The 22,676-nt window shown below is 41.1% G+C and overlaps 1 protein-coding gene across 1 annotated transcript in view; it reads right to left on the reverse strand.

Annotated features, from left to right (window-relative positions):
- Positions 1-22,676, reverse strand: part of rgs12b (regulator of G protein signaling 12b) — a 164,283-nt gene that overhangs the window by 40,228 nt on the left and 101,379 nt on the right. The window contains exons 7-12 of the mRNA XM_073047905.1: positions 21,675-21,818; positions 21,246-21,425; positions 19,035-19,179; positions 13,954-14,069; positions 9,122-9,316; positions 50-123 (exon numbers count right to left, since the gene is read on the reverse strand). Of these exons, the coding sequence (XP_072904006.1) occupies positions 50-123; positions 9,122-9,316; positions 13,954-14,069; positions 19,035-19,179; positions 21,246-21,425; positions 21,675-21,818 (854 nt within the window). The remainder of the gene's footprint in view (positions 1-49; positions 124-9,121; positions 9,317-13,953; positions 14,070-19,034; positions 19,180-21,245; positions 21,426-21,674; positions 21,819-22,676) is intronic.

Raw genomic sequence — 22,676 nt, forward strand, 5'->3', positions numbered from 1 at the left:
CTATGATATTACAGAATAGTTCTACAGGAATCACAATACGTTTACTTACCGAAATAGTGTTCGTTTCTCCATTCGAATCTCCCTTGATATTAATGTGCAGCAGTCTTGATCAAGTACAAGAGGCTTAAGGAAAAAAAATTCAAAGTGGGCAGAATTAAACATAGTCAAAATATTCACTTGATCAAGTCCAGGACTTGATGCCAGGAACAAAAGAGTTAAGGTATAAGGAGCATTTGATAGTACTGGGTCTCTACTCAATAGAATCTAGAAGAATAAGGGGAATCTTGATAAATATTGAAAGGCCCAGATAGAGTGGACATGGAGATGTTTCCTGTGGGGAACTGTAGAACCAGAGGGCACAGTGTTAGAATACAATGATGTCCCTTTAGAACAGAGATGAGGAGGAATTTCTTTAGCCAGAGTGTAGTGAATCATTGGTATTCATTGCCACAGACACCTGTGGAGCCATGTGATTGGGTATATTTAAAGCAGAGGCTGAAAGGCTCTTGATTAGTCAAGGTGTCAAAGGCTATAGGAAGAAGGCAGGAGAATAGGGTTGAGAAGGATTATAAATCAGCCATGATGGAATGGCGGAGCAGACTCGATGGACCAAATGAACTGATCTTATGGTCTAAGTCTCCTTTGCAGTAAAAGTTCTATTGAGTAGGAAATACAAGTGTCAAAGAATTGTTCCAGAGAAGTCAGTGGCAAATGTCTTGTGAGAAGATGGCATTCACAAAATAAGACATATAAATATAGGACTGATTTAACCATTCACATCTACAGTGTTTTTAAAGCCAAAACACATTACTTAGTAACACACACAAATTGCTAAAGAAACTCAGCAGGTCAGGCAGCATGTATGGTGGGGCATGAGCAGAATCAGGTTTATTATCACCAGCATGTGACATGAAATTTGTTAACTTAGCAGCAGCAGTTCAATGCAACACATAATCTAACAGCGAGAGAGAAAAAAATAAATAAAACATAATAAATAAACAAGTAAATCAATTACATATTTTGAACAGATTTTTTTAAATGTGCAAAAACAGAAATACTGTATATTAAAAAAAGTGAGGTAGTGTCCAAAGATTCAATGTCCATTTAGGAATCGGATGGCAGAGGGGAAGAAGCTGTTCCTGAATCGCTGAGTGTGTGGCTTCAAGGCTTCTGCACCTCCTACCTGGTGGTAACAGTGAGAAAAGGGCATGCCCTGGGTCCAGTCCATATTTCAGACCAAGACTATGTTAATGGAGTTTCCCACTCAATTTCACCAACCCACTGCACTATCCAGCATCTTCTTGAAGCCTACTATTATCTGCCTTACTGTTTACCACACTTCCAAACTTTGTTTCATTCAGTGATCTTACCTACCGTGCTCATTTGAATTAACATTTGGAAAGGTCTCTGGAACGACCCCTGGAAATCACCATTAACCATATTCTCCGATCTGAAAAGTAACAGTTCAATAGATACCGGAATTTCTCAGCTGGCCCAACAGCATCCATGAAGTGAGAGAGACAGAGTAATGTTTCCAGTCAATTCATCATCAACCTGAAACTTTAATTATGTTTCTACCTCTACGAATATTGCCTGACTATTGGATTACTTGCAACGTTTTCTGTTTGATTTCAGTTTCCCAACACCTGCAGTAATTTACTTTTGGATAACTGTTTATCACAACTCTCTGCTTTCTGCCTCAAAGCCAACACTATTGATATTGTTAGTTACCTGATTTTCCAACTATTTCAATGCTGCTAAGCAGAACTTTATTTATTTTTGTAAATCTGTACATTTGACTTTAAGCCACATTTCCTTCAACCTTCTCTGTCAACTCATCAAAACAATTAATCAGGTTAGCTAACCTAATTCTCCTTTAGTAAATCTATCTAGGCTCTTGTCCAGTATCTATTACTTCTTTTTTCCATTCCTAAAAGCTTCACCACCACCAAGACAAGACTTACCAGCTGGACTGTCCATATATCCCTTTTTGAACAAGGGATTTACATTTACCATTCCCTGGTCCTCCGTCCAGCAGATGTTCTAAGTAACTCAGCCTGGAATTCTTTTTCTGCTTATCTTGTTCAATTTTGCATTATTCTACCCACCTTTCCTGGCATTTATGACCCCCTCTTTGTGACTGCCTTCCTGCTTTTCCAATATTCATTTTCATTACTCACATTCTCACTCACAGTGCAACCCTACAACTGCTGAACTCGTATCTGCTTTCTTTACATTGTTGTCACGTGTGAACTCAACTTCTCTAATCTTCCATTTCTGTCTGTCCTTGGCCATCTTCTCTATTCTGCCCTAGGTGTGGCTCTGGATCCTCAATTCTGTTCCTACAGTATGGCACCAAGTTGTCTTTGGTCTCTCACATTTCCCGCATCCTTCAGGGGCCTAATGAAGTGTTGTCTAGATGATGGAGTTGGCCTCTCTTCTTATCACGGGCCCAATCCGTCTCCAACGTTTCCTCATAATGATTGTGGCCGTGTCCTCTTGGTGACACTGACACTGTGGGTGGAGAACTTTCTTGGCCAGAAAATACGGGAGATCTTCTGGAGCCTCATGGTGTGGAACGATGACAGCTTGGCAAGGCCGCTCCCCGTCATGCACCAGCATTCTGACTCGTACAAGAGTGTGGGGAGAGCAGAGCTCCAGTACAGCTTCACCTTGGTGTGGATGCCATACTTGGTTGATCCCCATATTTTGCTCATTTATCTGAAGTCGTTTCTAACTTCATTGAGTTTGCACTGGATGTTGTCCTTGGTCCCACCATCCTGCCGAATGATGCTGCCCAAGTAGGTGAATCGAGTGGTGCTGGGTAAGTCGACAGCATATGCCTTGATAGGACAAGGAGAGTCTACACTGAGGATCATTGTCTCAGTCTTTCTTTGGCTGATTCGAGTCCAACCTGTCCACTATATGTACACAGGCACTGAGTTTTCTTATGCACCTGCTGATATGTATGTGATAGTAATGCAGGGTCATCCACAAATTCTCCTATCCGCACTCAATTGTATGTTCTGTTGCTTTGTCAATATCTGATGGTTCCCTGTAAAACATTCTGAATAATTCAAAACAGTCACCTGGAATTCCTTCACAATTTAATTACCCTATGGACAACATGTGCCCTCTTCTCTGACCTCTTTTGGCTATTTAACTATTCATTCTCTCAGCTTTAGCAGCAAAAGCTTCACTTATCTTTGTGGACACAAGAGACTGCAGATGCTGGAGCTTGGAGCAATGCACAATCTGCTGGACGAACTCAGCAGGTCAAGCAGCATCAATAGAAGGAAAGAAACCGTTGATGACTGGAGTCATCTTACAATACTCCACAGTCCAGCAATCATGTTCAAATCTTTTCTTGCCACTCCCCTCTCCGCTCTCAGTCTTGAAGCAAGATCTCAACCTGAAAAGCTAAAATTTTCTTTCCTCTCACTGGTGCTGCTCGACGTGCTAAGTTCATCCAGCAGATTGTGTGTTTCCTTATCATCGCCTGAACTCTAAAACTTTCTCCTTAACTTCACCCTTGGTTTCTCTTCACATCCAAAGACCTCTCGAAAATCTCGGTATGACATTTTCAGTTAATTTTGCTGGTACAGCTCTGCAGTTGCTTTGACCTATTAATCTATGACATGTGTACAATGTTTAAGGCACTTTATAAATGCAAGTCACTGCTGTTACAGCTTAACATACACTCCAAACCAACTAAATCAGTGGCTGTGATATTTATAGAGAGGCTTTAGAAAAGTATGTGGGAAACCCTGCAAGCTTGGTTCTAATGAAACATATGTTGTTATTGCAACTGTTATCTTCTGTTCTGGGGTGGGCGGCAAAAAAGGAAGCGGCACTTGGAAGTAGGGAAGGGATTGGAGGGTTCGCTCCTGATCATTTCAGGAGAAAGTGAGAGAACTCTATTGATGAGGTAAGTTTCAATTCTTGAGTGTCACAGCGATGCAAAAGGCATAGCCTTCTGCCATCAGCAGCTGTGGGCTCCATTTCAATGCCAGACTTTCTGAGCTCTGGAAAATACAGCAAACAATTATTTAATTTAAATCAATCCCCAAATTGCCACCCTCTTTCAATGAGGCATCTATTATTCTTCTTTTAAAAAAGGGCAAAGACCCAACAGAGTGTTCCTCGTACAGGCCGATCTCTCTGCTCAATGTTGATGTAAAGATCTTAGCTAAAGTGCTGGCTCATAGATTAGAAACCGTTATTCCCTCCATTATCTCTGATGACCAAACAGGCTTTATTAAAAACCATCTCCCTTTTTTTAACATTCGGCGTCTATTTAATATTTTATACTCAGTTCCAACTGGGACTCCAGAATGTGTTATCTCCCTTGATGCGGAGAAAGCATTTGATCGTATAGAGTGGAACTACCTTTTTGCAGTCTTAGAAAAATTTGACCTCGGCCAAAGTTTCATCTCTTGGATCCAATTGCTGTACCTGTGTCCTACTGCTTCTGTTCTAACTAACTTTCAGAAATCCCAAGTATTCAATCTCAAACGTGGCACCCGTCAGGGATGCCCCTTAAGTCCCTTTCTCTTTGATTTGGCTATAGAACCTCTGGCGATAGCATTTCGAAAATGTCCTGAACTGACCGGGATTTGGAGAGGGGGTGTTGAACATAAAGTCTCTCTCTATGCTGATGACTTACTACTCTTTCTCTCATATCCGTCTACATCCTTACCTCTAATGTTTTCACTTCTTGACCAGTTTAGCCAGATCTCTGGCTATAAACTCAACTTACATAAGAGTGAACTTTTCCCAATTAATAAAGAAGCACAAGAACTAATATTTCGAGATCTCCCTTTTAAAGTAGTCCATAATCAATTTACTTATCTTGGAATTACAGTCACAAGGAAGTTTAAAGATCTCTTTCGTGAAAACTTTGTCAACCTTTCATATGCTACAAAACAGAGTCTGGCACAATGGTCACCTCTATCTATGTCCTTGGTAGGTCGTATCAATGTCATCAAAATGTATGTTCTCCCCAAATTCTTATACTTATTTCAATCTATCCCAATTTTTATTCCTAAATCTTTTTTTTGATTCCTTAGACTCTATTATTTTGTCATATCTGTGGCAGAATAAGCGCTCCAGAATTAATAAAATCCACCTCCAAAAATCTAAAAAAGAGGGTGGCATGGCTTTACCTAACTTTCGCTTATATTACTGGGCAGCTAATATACGTTGTGCTGCCTTCTGGTCTTTCTTCCATGGTCAACCTGAGTGCCCTAACTGGGTGGCAATGGAGTTGAGCTCCACTAAAGAATTATCTATATCTGCACTTCTTGGCTCTGCACTCCCCAGCAGTCTGCCCAGATCAATAGCTAATCCTCTGGTTAGACACACTTTGCGTATATGGGCTCAGTTCAGGAAATGCTATGGTTTCCAGGGGTTTTCCATTTCTAGCCCTGTCGCACATAATCACCTTTTTTTACCTACCACGTTCGATTCAGCATTCCATGTTTGGTACAGGAAGGGCATTAGACATTTTGAAGATCTCTTCATTGATAACCGCTTCGCTTCTTTTCAACAGCTCTCTGTTAAGTTCAACCTGCCTAACGCTCACTTTTTCAGATATCTCCAAATCCGACACTTTACTGCTCCTTTAATTCCTAACTTTCCTGAAATGCCTGTGAAAAATGCTATGATAGATAGATAGATAGATAGATACTTTATTCATCCCCATGGGGAAATTCAACTTTTTTCCAATGTCCCATACACTTGTTGTAGCAAAACTAATTACATACAATACTTAACTCAGTAAAAAATATGATATGCATCTAAATCACTATCTCAAAAAGCATTAATAATAGCTTTTAAAAAGTTCTTAAGTCCTGGCGGTAGAATTGTAAAGCCTAATGGCATTGGGGAGTATTGACCTCTTCATCCTGTCTGAGGAGCATTGCATCGATAGTAACCTGTCGCTGAAACTGCTTCTCTGTCTCTGGATGGTGCTATGTAGAGGATGTTCAGAGTTATCCATAATTGACCGTAGCCTACTCAGCGCCCTTCGCTCAGCTACCGATGTTAAACTCTCCAGTACTTTGCCCACGACAGAGCCCGCCTTCCTTACCAGCTTATTAAGACGTGAGGTGTCCCTCTTCTTAATGCTTCCTCCCCAACACGCCACCACAAAGAAGAGGGCGCTCTCCACAACTGATCTATAGAACATCTTCAGCATCTCACTACAGACATTGAATGACGCCAACCTTCTTAGGAAGTACAGTCGACTCTGTGCCTTCCTGCACAAGGCATATGTGTTGGCAGTCCAGTCTAGCTTCTCGTCTAACTGTACTCCCAGATACTTGTAGGTCTTAACCTGCTCCACACATTCTCCATTAATGATCACTGGCTCCATAGGAGGCCTAGATCTCCTAAAGTCCACCACCATCTCCTTGGTCTTGGTGATATTGAGACGCAGGTAGTTTGAGTTGCACCATATCACAAAGTCCTGTATCAGTTTCCTATACTCCTCCTCCTGTCCATTCCTGACACACCCCACTATGGCCGTGTCATCAGCGAACTTCTGCACATGGCAGGACTCCGAGTTATATTGGAAGTCTGATGTGTACAGGGTGAACAGGACCGGAGAGAGTACGGTTCCCTGCGGCGCCCCTGTGCTGCTGACCACCGTGTCAGACCTACAGTCTCCCAACTGCATATACTGAGGTCTATCTGTCAAGTAGTCCACTATCCATTCCACCATGTGAGAGTCTACTCCCATCTCCGTTAGTTTGTGCCTTAAGATCTTGGGCTGGATGGTGTTAAAGGCACTAGAGAAGTCAAGGAATGTAATCCTCACAGCACAACTGACCCCCTCTAGGTGAGAGAGTGATTTGTGCAGCAAATACGTGATAGCATCCTCCACTCCCACCTTCTCCTTATACGCAAACTAAAGAGGATCCTGGGCGTGCCTGGTTTGTGGCCTCAGATTCTGTATTATCAGCCGCTCCATGGTCTTCATCACGTGCGACGTCAAGGCAACAGGTCTGAAGTCATTCAACTCCTTTGGTTGTGGTTTCTTCGGTACCGGGACAATACAGGATGTTTTCCACTGTCTGGGTACTCTTCTCTGCTCCAGGCTCATGTTGAAGATGCACTGTAATGGTTCTCCCAGCTCAGTCGCACAGGCCCTCAGTAATCGTGGGGAAACTCCATCCGGTCCAGCCGCCTTGCTGGTACAGATCTTCCTCAGTTGACCTTCCACCTGTGCAGCCGTAATCCTGGGCGTGGGCAAGGTCTCCTGTGAGTGGCTATTTTCCTGTGGACCTATTTCTCTCCATTAATCCACTAGGTAAAGGTTTAATTTCAATTATCCAAGATAAACTAGCAGCCTTACGACGGGCCCCTGTGGATAAAATTAAAATGGCCTGGGAGCAGGATTTAAATATCTCCTTATCCGAGGAGAGCTGGGACTCAGTTCTCAAATCGGTTAACTCAACCTCTCTTTGTGCTCGCCATTGTCTCTTACAGTTTAAGATTGTTCATAGAGCCCATATCTCTAAATCTAAACTATCTCGATTCTACCCTGGCATTAGTCCGCTCTGTGATAAATGCAAGAGGGGCGTGGCCTCTCTCATCCATATGTACTGGCTCTGTCCTAGCTTGGAGAAATTCTGGAAAGATGTCTTCACTACACTATCGGGTATTCTGAATCAGCACCTAGAACCTAACCCCTTAATTGCTCTGTTCGGTTTTTGGGGCGAGACAGATTTATGTCTGGGTCCGACCAAATGCCGAATACTATCCTTTGCTTCTCTCCTGGCGAGACGCTTGATCCTCCTTAGATGGAGAGATGTTGCCCCACCCACTCATGCGCAATGGCTTAACGACATTATGGCCTGCTTGGACCTCGAAAAAATTCATTATTCAGTTCTCAATTCGGATTTAAAGTTCCATAAGATCTGGGGGCCTTTTATCGAGTACTTTCATAACCTTCCTCTTGACTAGGGTTTTTTTTTTCTTTTCAGTCCCTTGCTTTCAGCTCCCTTTTTTTTTTCTGGTAGTAGGCATTTTTATCCTCTGTTGCTAAGTGTATTCACAGTCTGGGAGTTTGACTGTCCGGACTTATACTCTCTATATTGTGTGGTGGTTGGTCTGGAATTGTTTTTTTTTCCTTGTGTTGTGGGGTTTGGGGAGGACACTAAGCTCACTTGTCTTTAATTTAGGTGCTTTTTTGTTAAATTCTCTTCCTCTGTAGCATATTGTTATTGTATGCTTAACCTTGCTCTGTATTAATGCTCCTCATTGGGATATGGGGTTTTTAATTTTGTAAAATGTTTTGAAAAACTAATAAAAAAATTTTTTAAAAAAAAATCAATCCCCAACTGCATTGTGAAAATCTCAACAGCCTAAATGTGAAACAACACACAAATACCATTACAAAAAAGGCACGATAGCACCTCTTGAGGTTTGCGCAGATCCAGCACGTCATCTAAAACTTTCAAAAACTTCCAATGATGCACACTGGACAGTACCTTGACAGGTTACATCACAGCCAGGTAATGGAAAAGCCTAAAGAAGTTGCGGATACAGCTCAGTCCATCACAGGCAAACCCTCACCAGCACTGAGCATATCTACAAGGGGCACAGCCACAAGAAAGCAGCGTCCATCAACAAGGACCTCCACCATCCAGGCCATGCTCTCTTCTCACTGCTAAGGATGTACATGAGCTTTAGGTCCCAAACCACCACCAAGTTTAGGAACAGTTATTACTCTTCAACCATCCGGCTCCTAAATCACTGTGGACAATTTCACCCACCTCAGCTCTAAACTGACTCCACAACCCACGACCTCACTTCCAAGGACTCTACAACTCACTTTCTTAGTATAATCTGCTTGGTTATTTATATAATTATTTATATTATTTGTGCAGTTGCCTTCTTTTGCACATTGCTTGTTTTTCATTTATTCTATTGTATTTCTCTGTTCTACTGTGATTGACTGCAAGAAAAAGAATCTCAAGGTGGTATACAAGTACTTTGACAATAAATTTACTTTGAATTTTAACATTTTCTCTGAGGAGAAGGGGGAATTGTACTGATATCAACTTAACTCATTCTTCAGTAGGCTGGAAAGTATGCACAAAGCAACTTCACGTACCTTGTCACCTCCAAGCAGAAAGAGGTCTACAGCTGCTAATTGGATTTGCAGCTTTTCACACAGATCAGTCAACAGTTGCCGAATAGTAACACCAGACTGAATAGAAACTGTGTGCGAGGAACCATCAGGAAGAATCACAGTGCAGTGTTTTGAAGATTTTTCTCTCTCTGTCACAGGTACTTTGATGGAATCAAACTTTAGGAGAAAGGAGATTTTCAATCAGAATTGAATAACAAACAAGCAAATGAAATTGAATTCATAACATTAGACTTTAACCCAGCATTACCCCCAGTGGAGAGGTCAGAAGCTTTAAATTCCTTGGTGTTAACATATCAGAGGAGCTGTCCTGGGATCAGCACTTAAAAGCCATCACAAAGATGGCACAACAGCACCTCTATTTTCTTAGAGGTCTGTGTAGTTTCGGCATGTCACCAAAACTTTGAGAAACTTCTACAGATGCACACTGGAGAGTATCCTGACTGGTTGCATCATAATAGCATCAATGCTCTAGAATGGAAAAGTGGTGGATACAGCCCGGCCCATCATAGGAAAAGCCCCTCCCACCAAGTACAGTTACATTGAGCACTGCCACAAGAAAGCAGTTTTCATTAATAAAGACCCCCACCATCTCTTCTTACAACGACTGGGCAGGAAGTACAGAAGCCTTAGGTCCCACGTCACCAGGTTCAGGAACAGTTATTACCCTACAACTATCAGGCACCTGACCCGGCATGAATAAATTCAATCACCACTACTCTGAATTGATTCTACAACCTACAGACTCATCTTTCAAGGACTCTTTACAACACACATTCTCAGTATTTTATTTTCACAGTTTGTCTTCTTTTGCACATTGGTTGTTTGTCAGTCTTTAAGTATAATTTTCCACAAATTCTATTGCATTTTTCTTCCTGTAAATGTCGACAAGAAATGAATTTCAAGGTAGTAACACATACACACTTTGATAATAAATTTACCTAACTTTGAATTTAAAACTTAAAGAATAAAAGAAATTCAGTCGACAATTTGTGATAGTTGAAGTTGAAAACATTCACAAAAATGTGGGAAGTTGTCAAAAAATGGTCAAAGTATCACAATCATATTGTGTGCATATATGTTTTTGTCTGTGTGCACATCTGCATGAATGCATACACATGCGTGGCTGTCTATTGTACCAGTTAACTTTAAAAAGTGTATAACATGTAGCACAGTGTTTAAACTATTTAATTCATCAAAATATTGATGCTTAAGATCACACTAGTGCCTAGAAGTTCTCATCTTGGGTCTTGAGCAACACACACAAAATACTAGAGGAACTCAGCGTCAGGCAACATTTATGGAGGGGAATAAACAGTTGACACCTGGGTCTCAAACCCAGATATAGTATGTAATGGCAGTCAAATTGTGCTACAGGTGCTTCTTTCCTGGAGATGGGCTCAGACAACTGGCAAGGAGGATGACAGATGGTGGGATTGATTATGTGGTTAGATCGGCAGAGATGTTAAAGGTTTCAGAGTGGGTGGGGGCAGCAGGTTGGGAAATCAGGAATGGATAGTTTGATTGATCATTTCATGAGCTTGTGAGTTATACAATTCTTCAGCATTACAGTTTATGTACTGGGGAGCACTTCGGGTCCAGTGATCACAATAGCATTAGCTTCAATATAATTATGGAGAAGGACAGGACTGGACCTAGAGTTGAGATTTTTGATTGGAGAAAGGCTAACTTTGAGGAGATGCGCAGGGATTTAGAGAGAGTGGAATGGGTCAAGTTGTTTTATGGGAAGGATGTAATAGAGAAATGGAGGTCATTTAAGGGTGAAATTATGAGGGTACAGAATCTTTATGTTCCTGTTCGGTTGAAAGGAAAGGTTAAAGGTTTGAAAGCGCCATGGTTTTCAAGGGATATTAGAAACTTGGTTCGAAAAAAGAGGGATGTCTACAATAGATATAGGCAGCATGGAGTAAAGGAATTGCTCGAGGAATATAAAGAATGTAAAAGGAAACTTAAGAAAGAGATTAGAAAAGCTAAAAGAAGTTACGAGTTTGGTTTGGCAAATAAGGTGGAAGTAAATCCGAAAGGCTTCTACAGTTATATTAAAAGCAAGAGGATAGTGAGGGATAAAATTGGTCCCTTAGAGAATCAGGGTGGTCAGCTATGTGTGGAGCCGAGGGAGATGGGAGAGATTTTGAACGATTTCTTCTCTTCGGTATTCACTAAGGAGAAGGATATCGAATGGTGTAAGGTGTGGGAAACAAGTAAGGAAGTTATGGAACCTATGACAATTAAAGAGGTGGAAGTACTGGCGCTTTTAAGAAATTTAAAAGTGGATAAATCTCCGGGTCCTGACCGGATATTCCCCAGGACCTTGAGGGAAGTTTGTGTAGAGATAGCAGGAGCTCTGACGGAGATCTTTCAGATGTCATTAGAAACAGGGATTGTGCCGGAGGATTGGCGTATTGCTCATGTGGTTCCATTGTTTAAAAAGGGTTCTAGAAGTAAGCCTGGCAATTATAGACCTGTCAGTTTGACATCAGTGGTGGGTAAATTAATGGAAAGTATTCTTAGAGATAGTATTTATAATTATCTGGATAGACAGGATCTGATTAGGAGTAGCCAGCATGGATTTGTGCGTGGAAGGTCATGTTTGACAAACCTTATTGAATTTTTTGAAGTAGTTACGAGGAATGTTGACGAGGGTAAGGCAGTGGATGTAGTCTATATGGACTTCAGCAAGGCCTTTGACAAAGTTCCACATGGAAGGTTAGTTAAGAAGGTTCAGTCGTTAGGTATTAATGCTGGAGTAATAAAATGGATTCAACAGTGGCTAGATGGGAGATGCCAGAGAGTAGTGGTGGATAATTGTTTATCGGGATGGAGGCCGGTGACTAGCGGGGTGCCTCAGGGATCTGTTTTGGGCCCAATGTTGTTTGTAATATACATAAATGATCTGGATGATGGGGTGGTAAATTGGATTAGTAAGTATGCTGATGATACTAAGGTAGGAGGTGTTGTGGATAATGAGGTGGGTTTTCAAAGCTTGCAGGGAGATTTATGCCGGTTAGAAGAATGGGCTGAACGTTGGCAGATGGAGTTTAATGCTGAGAAGTGTGAGGTTCTACATTTTGGCAGGAATAATCCAAATAGAACATACAGGGTAAATGGTAGGGCATTGAGGAATGCAGTGGAACAGAGAGATCTAGGAATAACAGTGCATAGTTCCCTGAAGGTGGAGTCTCATGTAGATAGGGTGGTGAAGAAGGCTTTTGGAACGCTGGCCTTTATAAATCAGAGCATTGAGTACAGAAGTTGGGATGTAATGTTAAAATTGTACAAGGCATTGGTAAGGCCAAATTTGGAATATTGTGTACAGTTCTGGTCACCGAATTATAGGAAAGATATCAATAAATTAGAGAGAGTGCAGAGACGATTTACTAGGATGTTACCAGGGTTTCAGCACTTAAGTTACAGAGAAAGGTTGAACAAGTTAGGTCTCTATTCATTGGAGCGTAGAAGGTTGAGGGGGGATTTGATCGAGGTATTTAAAATGTTGAGAGGGATAGATAGAGTTGACGTGAATAGGCTGTTTCCATTGAGAGTAGGGGAGATTCAAACGAGAGGACATGATTTGAGAGTTAGGGGGCAAAAGTTTAAGGGAAACACGAGGGGGTATTTCTTTACTCAGAGAGTGATAGCTGTGTGGAATGAGCTTCCTGTAGAAGTAGTAGAGGCCAGATCAGTTGTGTCATTTAAGGTAAAATTGGATAGGTATATGGATAGGAAAGGAGTGGAGGGTTATGGGCTGAGTGCGGGTAGGTGGGACTAGGTGAGATTAAGAGTTCGGCACGGACTAGGAGGGCCGGAATGGCCTGTTTCCGTGCTGTGATTGTTATATGGTTATATGGTTATATATCTAGGACATTCGAGCATGTTAATGATCTCTGAATAAGACACAAGATTTGTTACGATAATGTAAAATATACAATGTTAGTTTTAATCTGTTCATTTCCCTATTACCTTGACCCCTTTATCCTGCCCTCAAGCTGTCAATTCCTTGATAAACATCAGTTTAACGATGCATCTTGATTGAAATCAGAACAAAGTGCATTTTAAGTGAACTTTATTAAGGGCAATCTGATTGTTCACCCACATGTACACTTCTGAGGGGATCACCACAGAGGGCTGTGAGTTCAGTTTTGCTCTTCCCAATGAAAATATTGAAAGGCTCCGAAAAAGTGTATGGAGGAGAATATGTTTCCAATAGTGGGGGAGTATAGAACCAGAGGGCACAGCCTCAGAATACAAGAGATGAGGACAAATTTCTTTAGCCAAAGGGTGGTGAATTTACAGAATTCATTGCCAGAGATGGTTGTGGAGACCAAGTCATTGGGTATATTTAAAGCAGAAGTTGATAGGTTCTTGATTAGTACGGGCATTAAAGGCTATGGGAAGAAGGCAGGATGTTGAGAGGTAAAATACATCAGCCATAATAGAAATGTGGGGCCTAATGCCCAATTCTGATCCTATGTTTTATGGTCTTATGAAGAATGTAGTGAATTGTAATGCCCCTTCTACCACCGAAGTGGCAGTGGCTTTATTAAACCTTGAATATATCTGAGATATATGAAACATACCTTCTACCAGCATTCCAAGTACTTATATTGATTAATTTTGAAATAAACAGATTTAAAGATTCCTTTCTTATCCTAATGATTTTCAGAGCTGCCGAAACATTATTAACAAATGAGTTCAAAAGTGTTTAGGAATAGATGCTCAGTAGAAGCACCTCTAGAACAGTGAGACAGCTACCAGTTCTTTTTTTTTGTACTAACCTCTTGTCTGTTATTTCCTGGACAGCCAACCGTTATCAACTCAGTGCTAGTGGATGAAGATGTTGATCCAAAGGATTCCCGATGCCATGGGGGCAGCCCATTACTTGCAGAGAGGTCTAGTAAGTAAAACAATATTCACTGCATTAACTTCAAGGAGCTCTTCACAACCCTTCAAATTTACCCACATTCCCATCAACTCCCCTTGGATTCTGTCGCATCTACACACAAGCAGCAAATTAACCCATCAACTTGCACATTTCTGGGATGTGGGAAGAAACCCATGCAGTCTCCGGAGAATGTTCAAACTCCACACTGAGAGCATCTGAGCTCTCCACACTGAGAGCTCTACTAGCTATGCCATTTTGTGAAAATGTAACTTTACCAGCAGGTACCAAAGTTAGAACAATGCTGGAGGAACTCGGCAGGTTATCTATGGAGAGGAGTAGACAATGCTTCAGGCCAAGACCCTTCATTGGAACTTCAAAGGAAGGGGAAAGAGCCAGAATAAGAAGGTGGGAGGAGGGGAAGGAGTACAAGCTGGCAGGTGATAGGCAAGACCAGGAGAGGGAGAAGGAATCTGATAAGAGAGGAGAGAAGACTCTGAGTGAAAAGAGAAGGAGGAAGGGCAAATCGATTTCTGTAACTACTGGTAATGGTTCCCCTCCCCCTTCCCTCTCCTTTCATTCCCATCTCCAGCTCTCCTCTTAACTCTCCAGTTCGCCTCACCTGCCCATCACCTCCCCCGGTGCCCCATGCTCCTTCTTCCCTTTCTCCCATGATCCATTCTCCTCTCTCATCAGATTCCTTCTTCTCCAGTGGTTTACCTTTTCCACCTATCACCTTCCTGCTTCTTATTTCTTCCCCACCCACCTGGCTTCACCTATCACCTTTCTAGCTTGTACTCCTTCCTCTCTACCCAGCCTCTTATTCTGGCATCTTTCCCCTTCCTTTGCATTCCTAGTGAAGGGTTTTGGCCCAATATATGTTGATTGATTATTCATTTCCATAGATGCTGACTGACTTGCTAAGTTCCTCCAGTATTTTGTCTGTGTTGCTCTGGATTTCCAGCATCTGCAGAATCTCATGTTTATGATTACCAGAGTTAGTACATCTTTAACAGCAGACTCAAATCCTCCAGTAATAAAAGCCCAGGTGGTACAGTAACAAAGCAGTTAGCCTAATGCTTTATAGCACCAGTGATCAGGGTCCACAAGTATATCAAAGTTGGTACATCTTTACCAGCTGTCTCAAATCCTTCAGTAACAGAGGCCCAGATGGCCCAGTAACATAGAGGCTGGTGTAGCACTTAACAACATCAGCGATCAGAGTTCAATTCCCACTACTGTTTGTAAGGACTTTGAACATCCTGCCTGTGATTGCATGGGTTTCTCTGGGTGCTCCTACATTCCAAAGATGTATGCATTAGTAAGTTGTGGGTATGCCATGTTGGTGCTGGAAGCTTGGCCACAGTTGCAGTCTGTTGTTCATTGACACAAACAACATATTTCACTCTATGTTTTGATGTACATGTGGCAAATCAAATCAAGTCACTTTTTATTGTCATTTCGACCATAACTGCTGGTACAGTACACAGTAAAAATGAGACAACGTATTTCAGGACCACGGCGCTACTTGAAACAATACAAAAACTACACTGAAACTACGTAAAACAACACAAAAACTACACTAGACTACAGACCTACACATAAAGTGCACAAAACAGTGCAGGCAGTACAATAAAGACAATAGGCATTGTAGAGGGCAGTAGGTTGGCGTCAGTCTAAGCTTTGGGTTGTTACGTACTCGTGACACGTGACAGTGGTACCCTTGTCACGTGACTGGGGTTGAAGTTATACTGGACTTGAGGTAATGGTCTTGTGATGGTGGAGTGACGTCATTTTCCCGCCAGTAGAGATCATGTGACAGGTTTTTTTTACAGGGTATAAAAGGAAGACCCAACCCTGTGGGGAGGGGCAGTTCGTGGCTGGATTTGCCATGTTGACTTCATGCCACTGCGTGATTTAATGTGATGACGCAGTTTAGTTGAAGGATGAAGTTTTATCTAATGCCTAAAGTTTAAAAGGTCATTGCCAGCAGTTTCTTTACTGTGGAGAGTGAAGATAAAAGTTCAGAAGTTAAAGATCGAGGAGAATCGAATTTCGACGGTGGATTGGGTTCGACCTTGTGTGATCCTCATTCGGGAGGATTTCGTTGACTGTTCTCGTGTTAATCTCTGCTGGGATAGCAGGAGATTGAGAATAGTGTGGAAGAAGAGGTCAGTGCCTTTAAACCGTTACGTTTTATAAAATTCTACGTGGGAAGAGTTCGACGCCGGGGATCGAAGGACAACGACGTGGAAGAGAATTTAAATTGCCTTAAAAAGTCTCTCCTTTTAAATGGACTGTGAGCATTTTGAACTTTCGGCATATCGCTTTAAGAACTGTTTTTGCTGCATCGCTTTTAGAACTGTTTAAGCTGCCGCACAGCAGCTGATTTCCGGTTACGTTAGTGTTTGTTTACTTTTGGGGGGTTTGTTTTCAGTGTTTAATAAACGTGTTATTTGTTATAAAAACCCTTGCCTAACTCATATATATTTATTGTTGCCTGAATACGTAACAGGGTATTGCGGAGTCTGATGGCTTGGGGGAAGAAACTGTTACACAATCTGTAAAGCTAATCTTTAAAATACCATTTGCCTTCTAATTGCTTGCTGCATTTGCATGTTAACATTCAGTGATTTGTGTGTTTCAACATCAATATTTTCCAGTCTCTCAACAGTTAATAAGCGCCCAGCCACCATTCCACCACCCCCCTTCCCATTTCGTGCATGGCCTCAAAATTCTTCATACAACAACAGGATAGAAGCCAACAGGCCCAACCTGCTGTTATAAGAATATTGAACAATACGATGGACATTTGACCTCGCGGTCTACCTCATTATGACCTTGCCGTCTGCTTGAAATGCACGTATTCTGTTGCTGTTATGCCTTCTTCTGCAGTCTGTTATTGCAGTACCTCAACACATTGTAATGAAATTATCTGTATAGATGGCATGCAAAACAAAGCTTTACACTGTACGAATTTACAATTACACTCCACTTGTTCTTAGTCACTTAGATCTGCACTGGAAGTTTCCTTTAAATACTCTTGCTGCTCTCAATCCTATCAGCAAACTTGACACAATAGCATGTCAGAAACATGATGTTTATTCTCAGCTGAATTGCTGAAGTGATTGTAAACAGCTCAGGCCCAAGTATAATAGCGCATGTCACAGACTTTGAGAAAAACCCTATGTTCCTTAACATATCTGGCATATATTAAAATGCCAAATTCAACTGACTGCCTGCCTACACATGATCCACATCACTACATTTGCTGCTTGCACTGGAATTTTGCTGTACTGTTTACCTGCGCTGTGCACTTCACAGGCATTTTGAGTCATATTTTGTTTTATGTGCTATATATATTGTGGGTACATCGTGGTCTAGAGGAACATTGTTTTGTTTGGTTGTATATATGTACAGGCAGATGGCAATAAACTTGAACAGACAGGAAATGGAGGGATAGGGATCATGTGCTGACAGACAAAATTAGTTAAATTTAGCCTCATAATTGACACAGACATCATAGGCCAAAAGACCTGTTTTGGTACTGTATTATTTATCTTCTAATCCCACTCCTTTTTTTCACATTTTGCTAACCAACTCCAAATGTATGCCAGTACATTATCCTATTTCAGCCTTGTTGCCCAAACCCCTTGTATTGAACCTATCAAAAGATTTCTGTAAATCTAAATACACCACAATCACTTGCTCCTCTTATCTAATCTATTAATCATGTCCTTAAAGAACTCCTATAGCTTTGTCAAACATTATTTCCTATTCATAACTCCAAGCTGTTCAGTCCCGTTATTCTTTTCCAAATGTAATGAACAACCTCCCTGTCTCTGATGTTAAGCAAATGGGTCAGTAAGTTTCCATTTTCTCTGTCCCTCCTTTATTAAATAGTGGGGCTATTCCAGAATGAACATTATTTTAAAAGTCGATTGATAATTCATTTCAAAACTTAGAACCAATTAGAACATAGAACAGTATAGCTCTGTATTAAGCCATTTGGGCCTAGAATGTTGTGCTGAACTAACTCAATTAATAATTAAATACCCAAACAAACTAATCCATTCTGCCTACACAAAATCTTCCATTTCCTGCACATTTATGTGCCTGTCTAAGAGCCCCTTGGACCCTCTATTGCATTTGCCTCCACAATCACCCCAAGCAGCAATTTCAGGCACCCACCACTCTCTGCATATCTCCTACAAACTTACCCACTCCTACCTTAAATAAACGCCCTCTGTTATTTGACATCTCAGACACTGTCTGTCTACTCTATCTATGCCTCTCAGATCCTTATAAACTTGTATCAGTTCCAAGGAAAATAATCCAAATTTGTTGAACCTCACCTTACGGCACATGCCCTCTAATCCAGGCAGCATCCTGACAAACCTCTTCAGTACTCTCTCCAAAGCCTCCACATCATTCCTATAATGGGGCATCCAGGTCTGAATGCAATACCCCAGCTGCACCTCACTGGTTTTATGAAGCTGCAACATAATTTTCTGACTCTTGAACTCAACTCCTTACAGAATAAAGGCAAGTACACCATCTGCCTTCTTTACCACCTTATCAATCTGTGTAGCCTTTCAAAACTCTAGGGTGTTGATCATCTGAATATTGGGATATCTCAGCTTCAATCTCACAAACTTATCTGGCTCTTGTTCACTAATTCAATTCAGTTCTCTCGAGACCCTTGATTCTCTTGTATTTCTGCAGTTTCTTACTGGAGCAAACTTCAAAGACAAGTTGTTGCCCTCCCCTACATTTCCTTATTCTCCATTATAAAATCTGTCATGTCTTTAAAGGAACACTTATCCTCTCCAGTTTCTTTTTTGCATCACTACAGAAGCTCTTACAATCTATTTGCTCTAATATTCTGCCTTCCCTTTCTCTATCAGTCGGCCTTTCCTAAGGTTAAAAGGCAGATTGTAGCACCACTGTAATATGTGGAAGATTAACAAAACTCACCAGCACGTGAGTCCCCATTCTCTTTCCTCTTCTGAGTTCGTCCCAGGCTCCTTCGCGACCAGGAAAAAAATGTTTTCTTTTTATTGCCATTGTCATCTTCAAGCTCACTATTGAGAGTCCTGCTTGATTTCGGCTTTGTGCTGGACTAAATAAGAAACAGACCTCTGGTGAGTAAAGCACGCATGAGTTTGTCTGTTATTATTTTGGTCTTATGAGTGAGGCAATTGCTTGAAACTGTCTGAAAATTAATTGAAACCTCTCAGCCTTTCCAAGTTTCACTGTCTTCTAAGTTCTTGCTAAACCAAATGGTGATAATTGGCTTATTAATGTTACAAGTACCGAGATACAGGGAAAAGCTTTTGTTCACGTGCCGTCCAGACAGAACAAGCACATGGAGATGGAATACAAAATGCAGTGCAACAGTTACAGAGAAAATCCAGTGCAGGTAGACAAATAATGAGCAAATCTTGAGGAACGTTAAAAATGCTGGGGATTTCAGCAGGTCCGGCAGCATCTATGGAGGAGAATAATCAGTAAACATTTTAGGCCAACACCAATCTATTGCACAATAATGTTTAATGTGATGGGAAGGTAAACTGAGAGAACTGCAGTTCATTTTTATCCTACAAGAGACCCATTCAAAAGCTTAATAACAGAGGAGAGAAGCTGGTATTAATTGTTCTCAAGCTTTTTTTATTTTCTGCTTGATTGGGGGAGGGCAAAGGGAGAATTTCTAGGGCTGGTATACTTTGACATATGAAGTGGGGTTGATGGATTGGTACAATATTGTTCAGTTTAGAATTAGGAGAAGAGATCTTATTGAAACTTAATAATTCTTAAAGGACTTGACAGATTTGCATCCACATTTGATGCTTCCCCTGACAGGGGAGTCTGGGACCAGGGAACGCAGTTTGATAATAAAGGACAGGCCGTTTCGATTAGGATGAGAAATCGCTTTATTCAGGGGGTGATGAAATTTAATTATTCTGTAAGCAGAAGCTGTGAAAGCTTGGCCATTGTGTTTGTTCAACACAGAGATATGTGCTTGGTGCTGAGGTAAACAACTAGCTGTGAACAGTGCTGCAGACGCGAGGGGCTAACTCATGATTCAACCATAATCATATCTTACAGTCTCATTACTAAGATCAGAGGACACAAGGATGGAAAAATTGGTAAGATATAGGCTGAGCTTTGATTGTATTGAACAACAGAGGAGAGAGGGGCAAGGGTAGAGTGGTGGAACTGTAATAACTTCTCCTTCTTCTGTAGCTCATGTTCTATTTAAAACTTCACTGCCATGTTAAAGCCATACTCAGGTTGGAGGAGCAACACTTCATATTCCATCAAGCCTCCAGCTTGATGACATGAACACCGATTTCTCCAACTTCCAGTAATTTCTCCCCCTTCCTTCACCTTCTCTCTTTTCTCCCCATTCTAGTTCCCCTCTCCCTGTTTCTTCTCACCGGCCCATCTCCTCTCTCTAGTGTCTCTCTTAATTCTCTTTCTCCCATTGTTCATAGGTCGAAGTAAATTTATTATCAAAGTACATACATGTCACCATATACTACCGTGAGATTCATTTTCGCAGTAAATACAATAAAACACAATAGAATAAAAAAAATACAACAAAGACTGACAATGTATGAAAGGCAACAGACAGTGCAAATACAAAAAGAAACAAAAACAAATTAATAATAAATATGCAATAAATACCAAGAACATGAGTTGTAGAGTCTTTGAAATTGAGTCCAAAGAGGTTGTGGAATCAGTTCAGTGCTGGGGTGTGTGAAGTTATCCTCTCTGGTTCGAGAGCCTGATGGTTAAGGGGAAATTACTGTTCCTGAACCTGGTGGTTGAGACCTGAGGCTCTTGTACCTTTTCCTGATGGCAGCAGTCTCACTATCCTCTCCTATCACTTCCTTCTTCTTTAGCTCCCAGTTTTTTTACAACCCCTCCTCAACACATATACCTACCCCCTCGCCTGGTCTCACCTATTACCTGCCATCTTGTACTCCTTCCCCTCCCACCACCTTCTTATTCTGGCTTCCTTCCACTTCCTTCCCAATCCTGATGAAGGGTCTTGGCCTAAAACATCGACTGTTTATTCCCCACCATGGATGTTGCCTGACCTGCTGAGTTCCTCCAGCATTTTATGTGTGCGTTTCTATGGATTTCTAGCATCTGCAGAAATGCTTGTAGTTAACTACTGACCTTGTTTGGGGAAGAAACATTGGACCGGTCCGAACTGGCACTGTGCTTTGAGGCTGGACTGCAAGGTATCTGATATGGATCAGGCAAAGCACGGCCCTCCACTTCTGCCAACATACATTCTTGGTATAATGTTGACTTCAGGAAACGGGTATAGCTGTCAAACTTCATCAGGCTGAAAATCTACTTTGAAGAAAAGAAATGCTGTGTTATATATATTCTTCTTTTCATCTCAGTGTGTTTATTGAATGATCTGCATATGTAAATGGACCATGAAATGATGATTACTCTTGGATCAGAATCTAATATCACAGACTTAACTGAAAATTCTTTAGTCAAGATATTTTTAAATACAAGTGTGTTATTCATACAAATTATATTAACTTGAAGCTTTCCAGATTAGTAAATGAATACAGGCACTTCTTGCTATACCTGCAATTGTTGCTCTTTAAACATATCGGGGTGTGGTGCATTGATGATATCGTCAGCTAACTGTGCCTGGCTGTCGATATTGACAGGAGTGACTGCTTTGTTGGACAAGAAATTGTTGTAGATCTCCCGAGCTCGACACAAAAGCTGTGAATGACAGTGAAATTAGACAAACAACAAAGAGAATACTGGCAGTAAAAAATATCCAATTATCATTATCAACACATGGATGATTTTCAATTAAATGCACAAAGAAAGTGAAAACTGTGATACATTTAATCTCTTCCATTTGAGCTAAACATTGGAATATGGAACTAATACACAACTAGGTGTTTTGGAGAGATAGTGATGAGTGCATGGAACACACTGCCAAGGGTAATTATAAATGCAGATACATTAGGGACATTTAAGAAACTCTTAGATAAGCACATGGATGGAAGAAAAATGGAGGGCTATGTGGAAGGGAAAGGTTAGATTGATCTTCGAGTAGGTTAAAAGATTAACACAACCACATGGGCCAAATGACCTGTACTCTACTGTTCGATTTCCTGCTTTGATCAATTATAAAGAAAGAAGTTTGATAAAATTTTACCAAACTCCTTTCTTTATAATTGATCAAAGCAAGGAAATTGAAAATTACAACAAAAAATTCTGTCAATAAAGTCAAATTGATTCGGCCTTGGCCTCCAAATAAGATTAAAATGATGGATCTTTTCTCCAGCACCTGTTTTGCAAATGTAACCACTAAATAGCCAGTCTCTCCAAATCAGGCAGACTGAAGTTAAACTAGTTTCACTATGTTTTTGTATCCTAATGCACTCTATTACAAACTTTAATGTGTGAATGGACTGAGATTTTGCTCAAAGATTTTTCTCAACACATCTGAAAGAGGGCAGCATCTTTAGAATAAATCATATAGAGTACAATGCAACAAGCTAACTGCCAATCACAGCAAGCTAAAGCCCCAGTCCAACACACTTTTCCCACAGTTCCAGCACTTGCTTT

This window comes from Hemitrygon akajei, chromosome 6 (genome assembly GCF_048418815.1).
Source record: "Hemitrygon akajei chromosome 6, sHemAka1.3, whole genome shotgun sequence".
NCBI classification, from domain to species: domain Eukaryota; kingdom Metazoa; phylum Chordata; class Chondrichthyes; order Myliobatiformes; family Dasyatidae; genus Hemitrygon; species Hemitrygon akajei.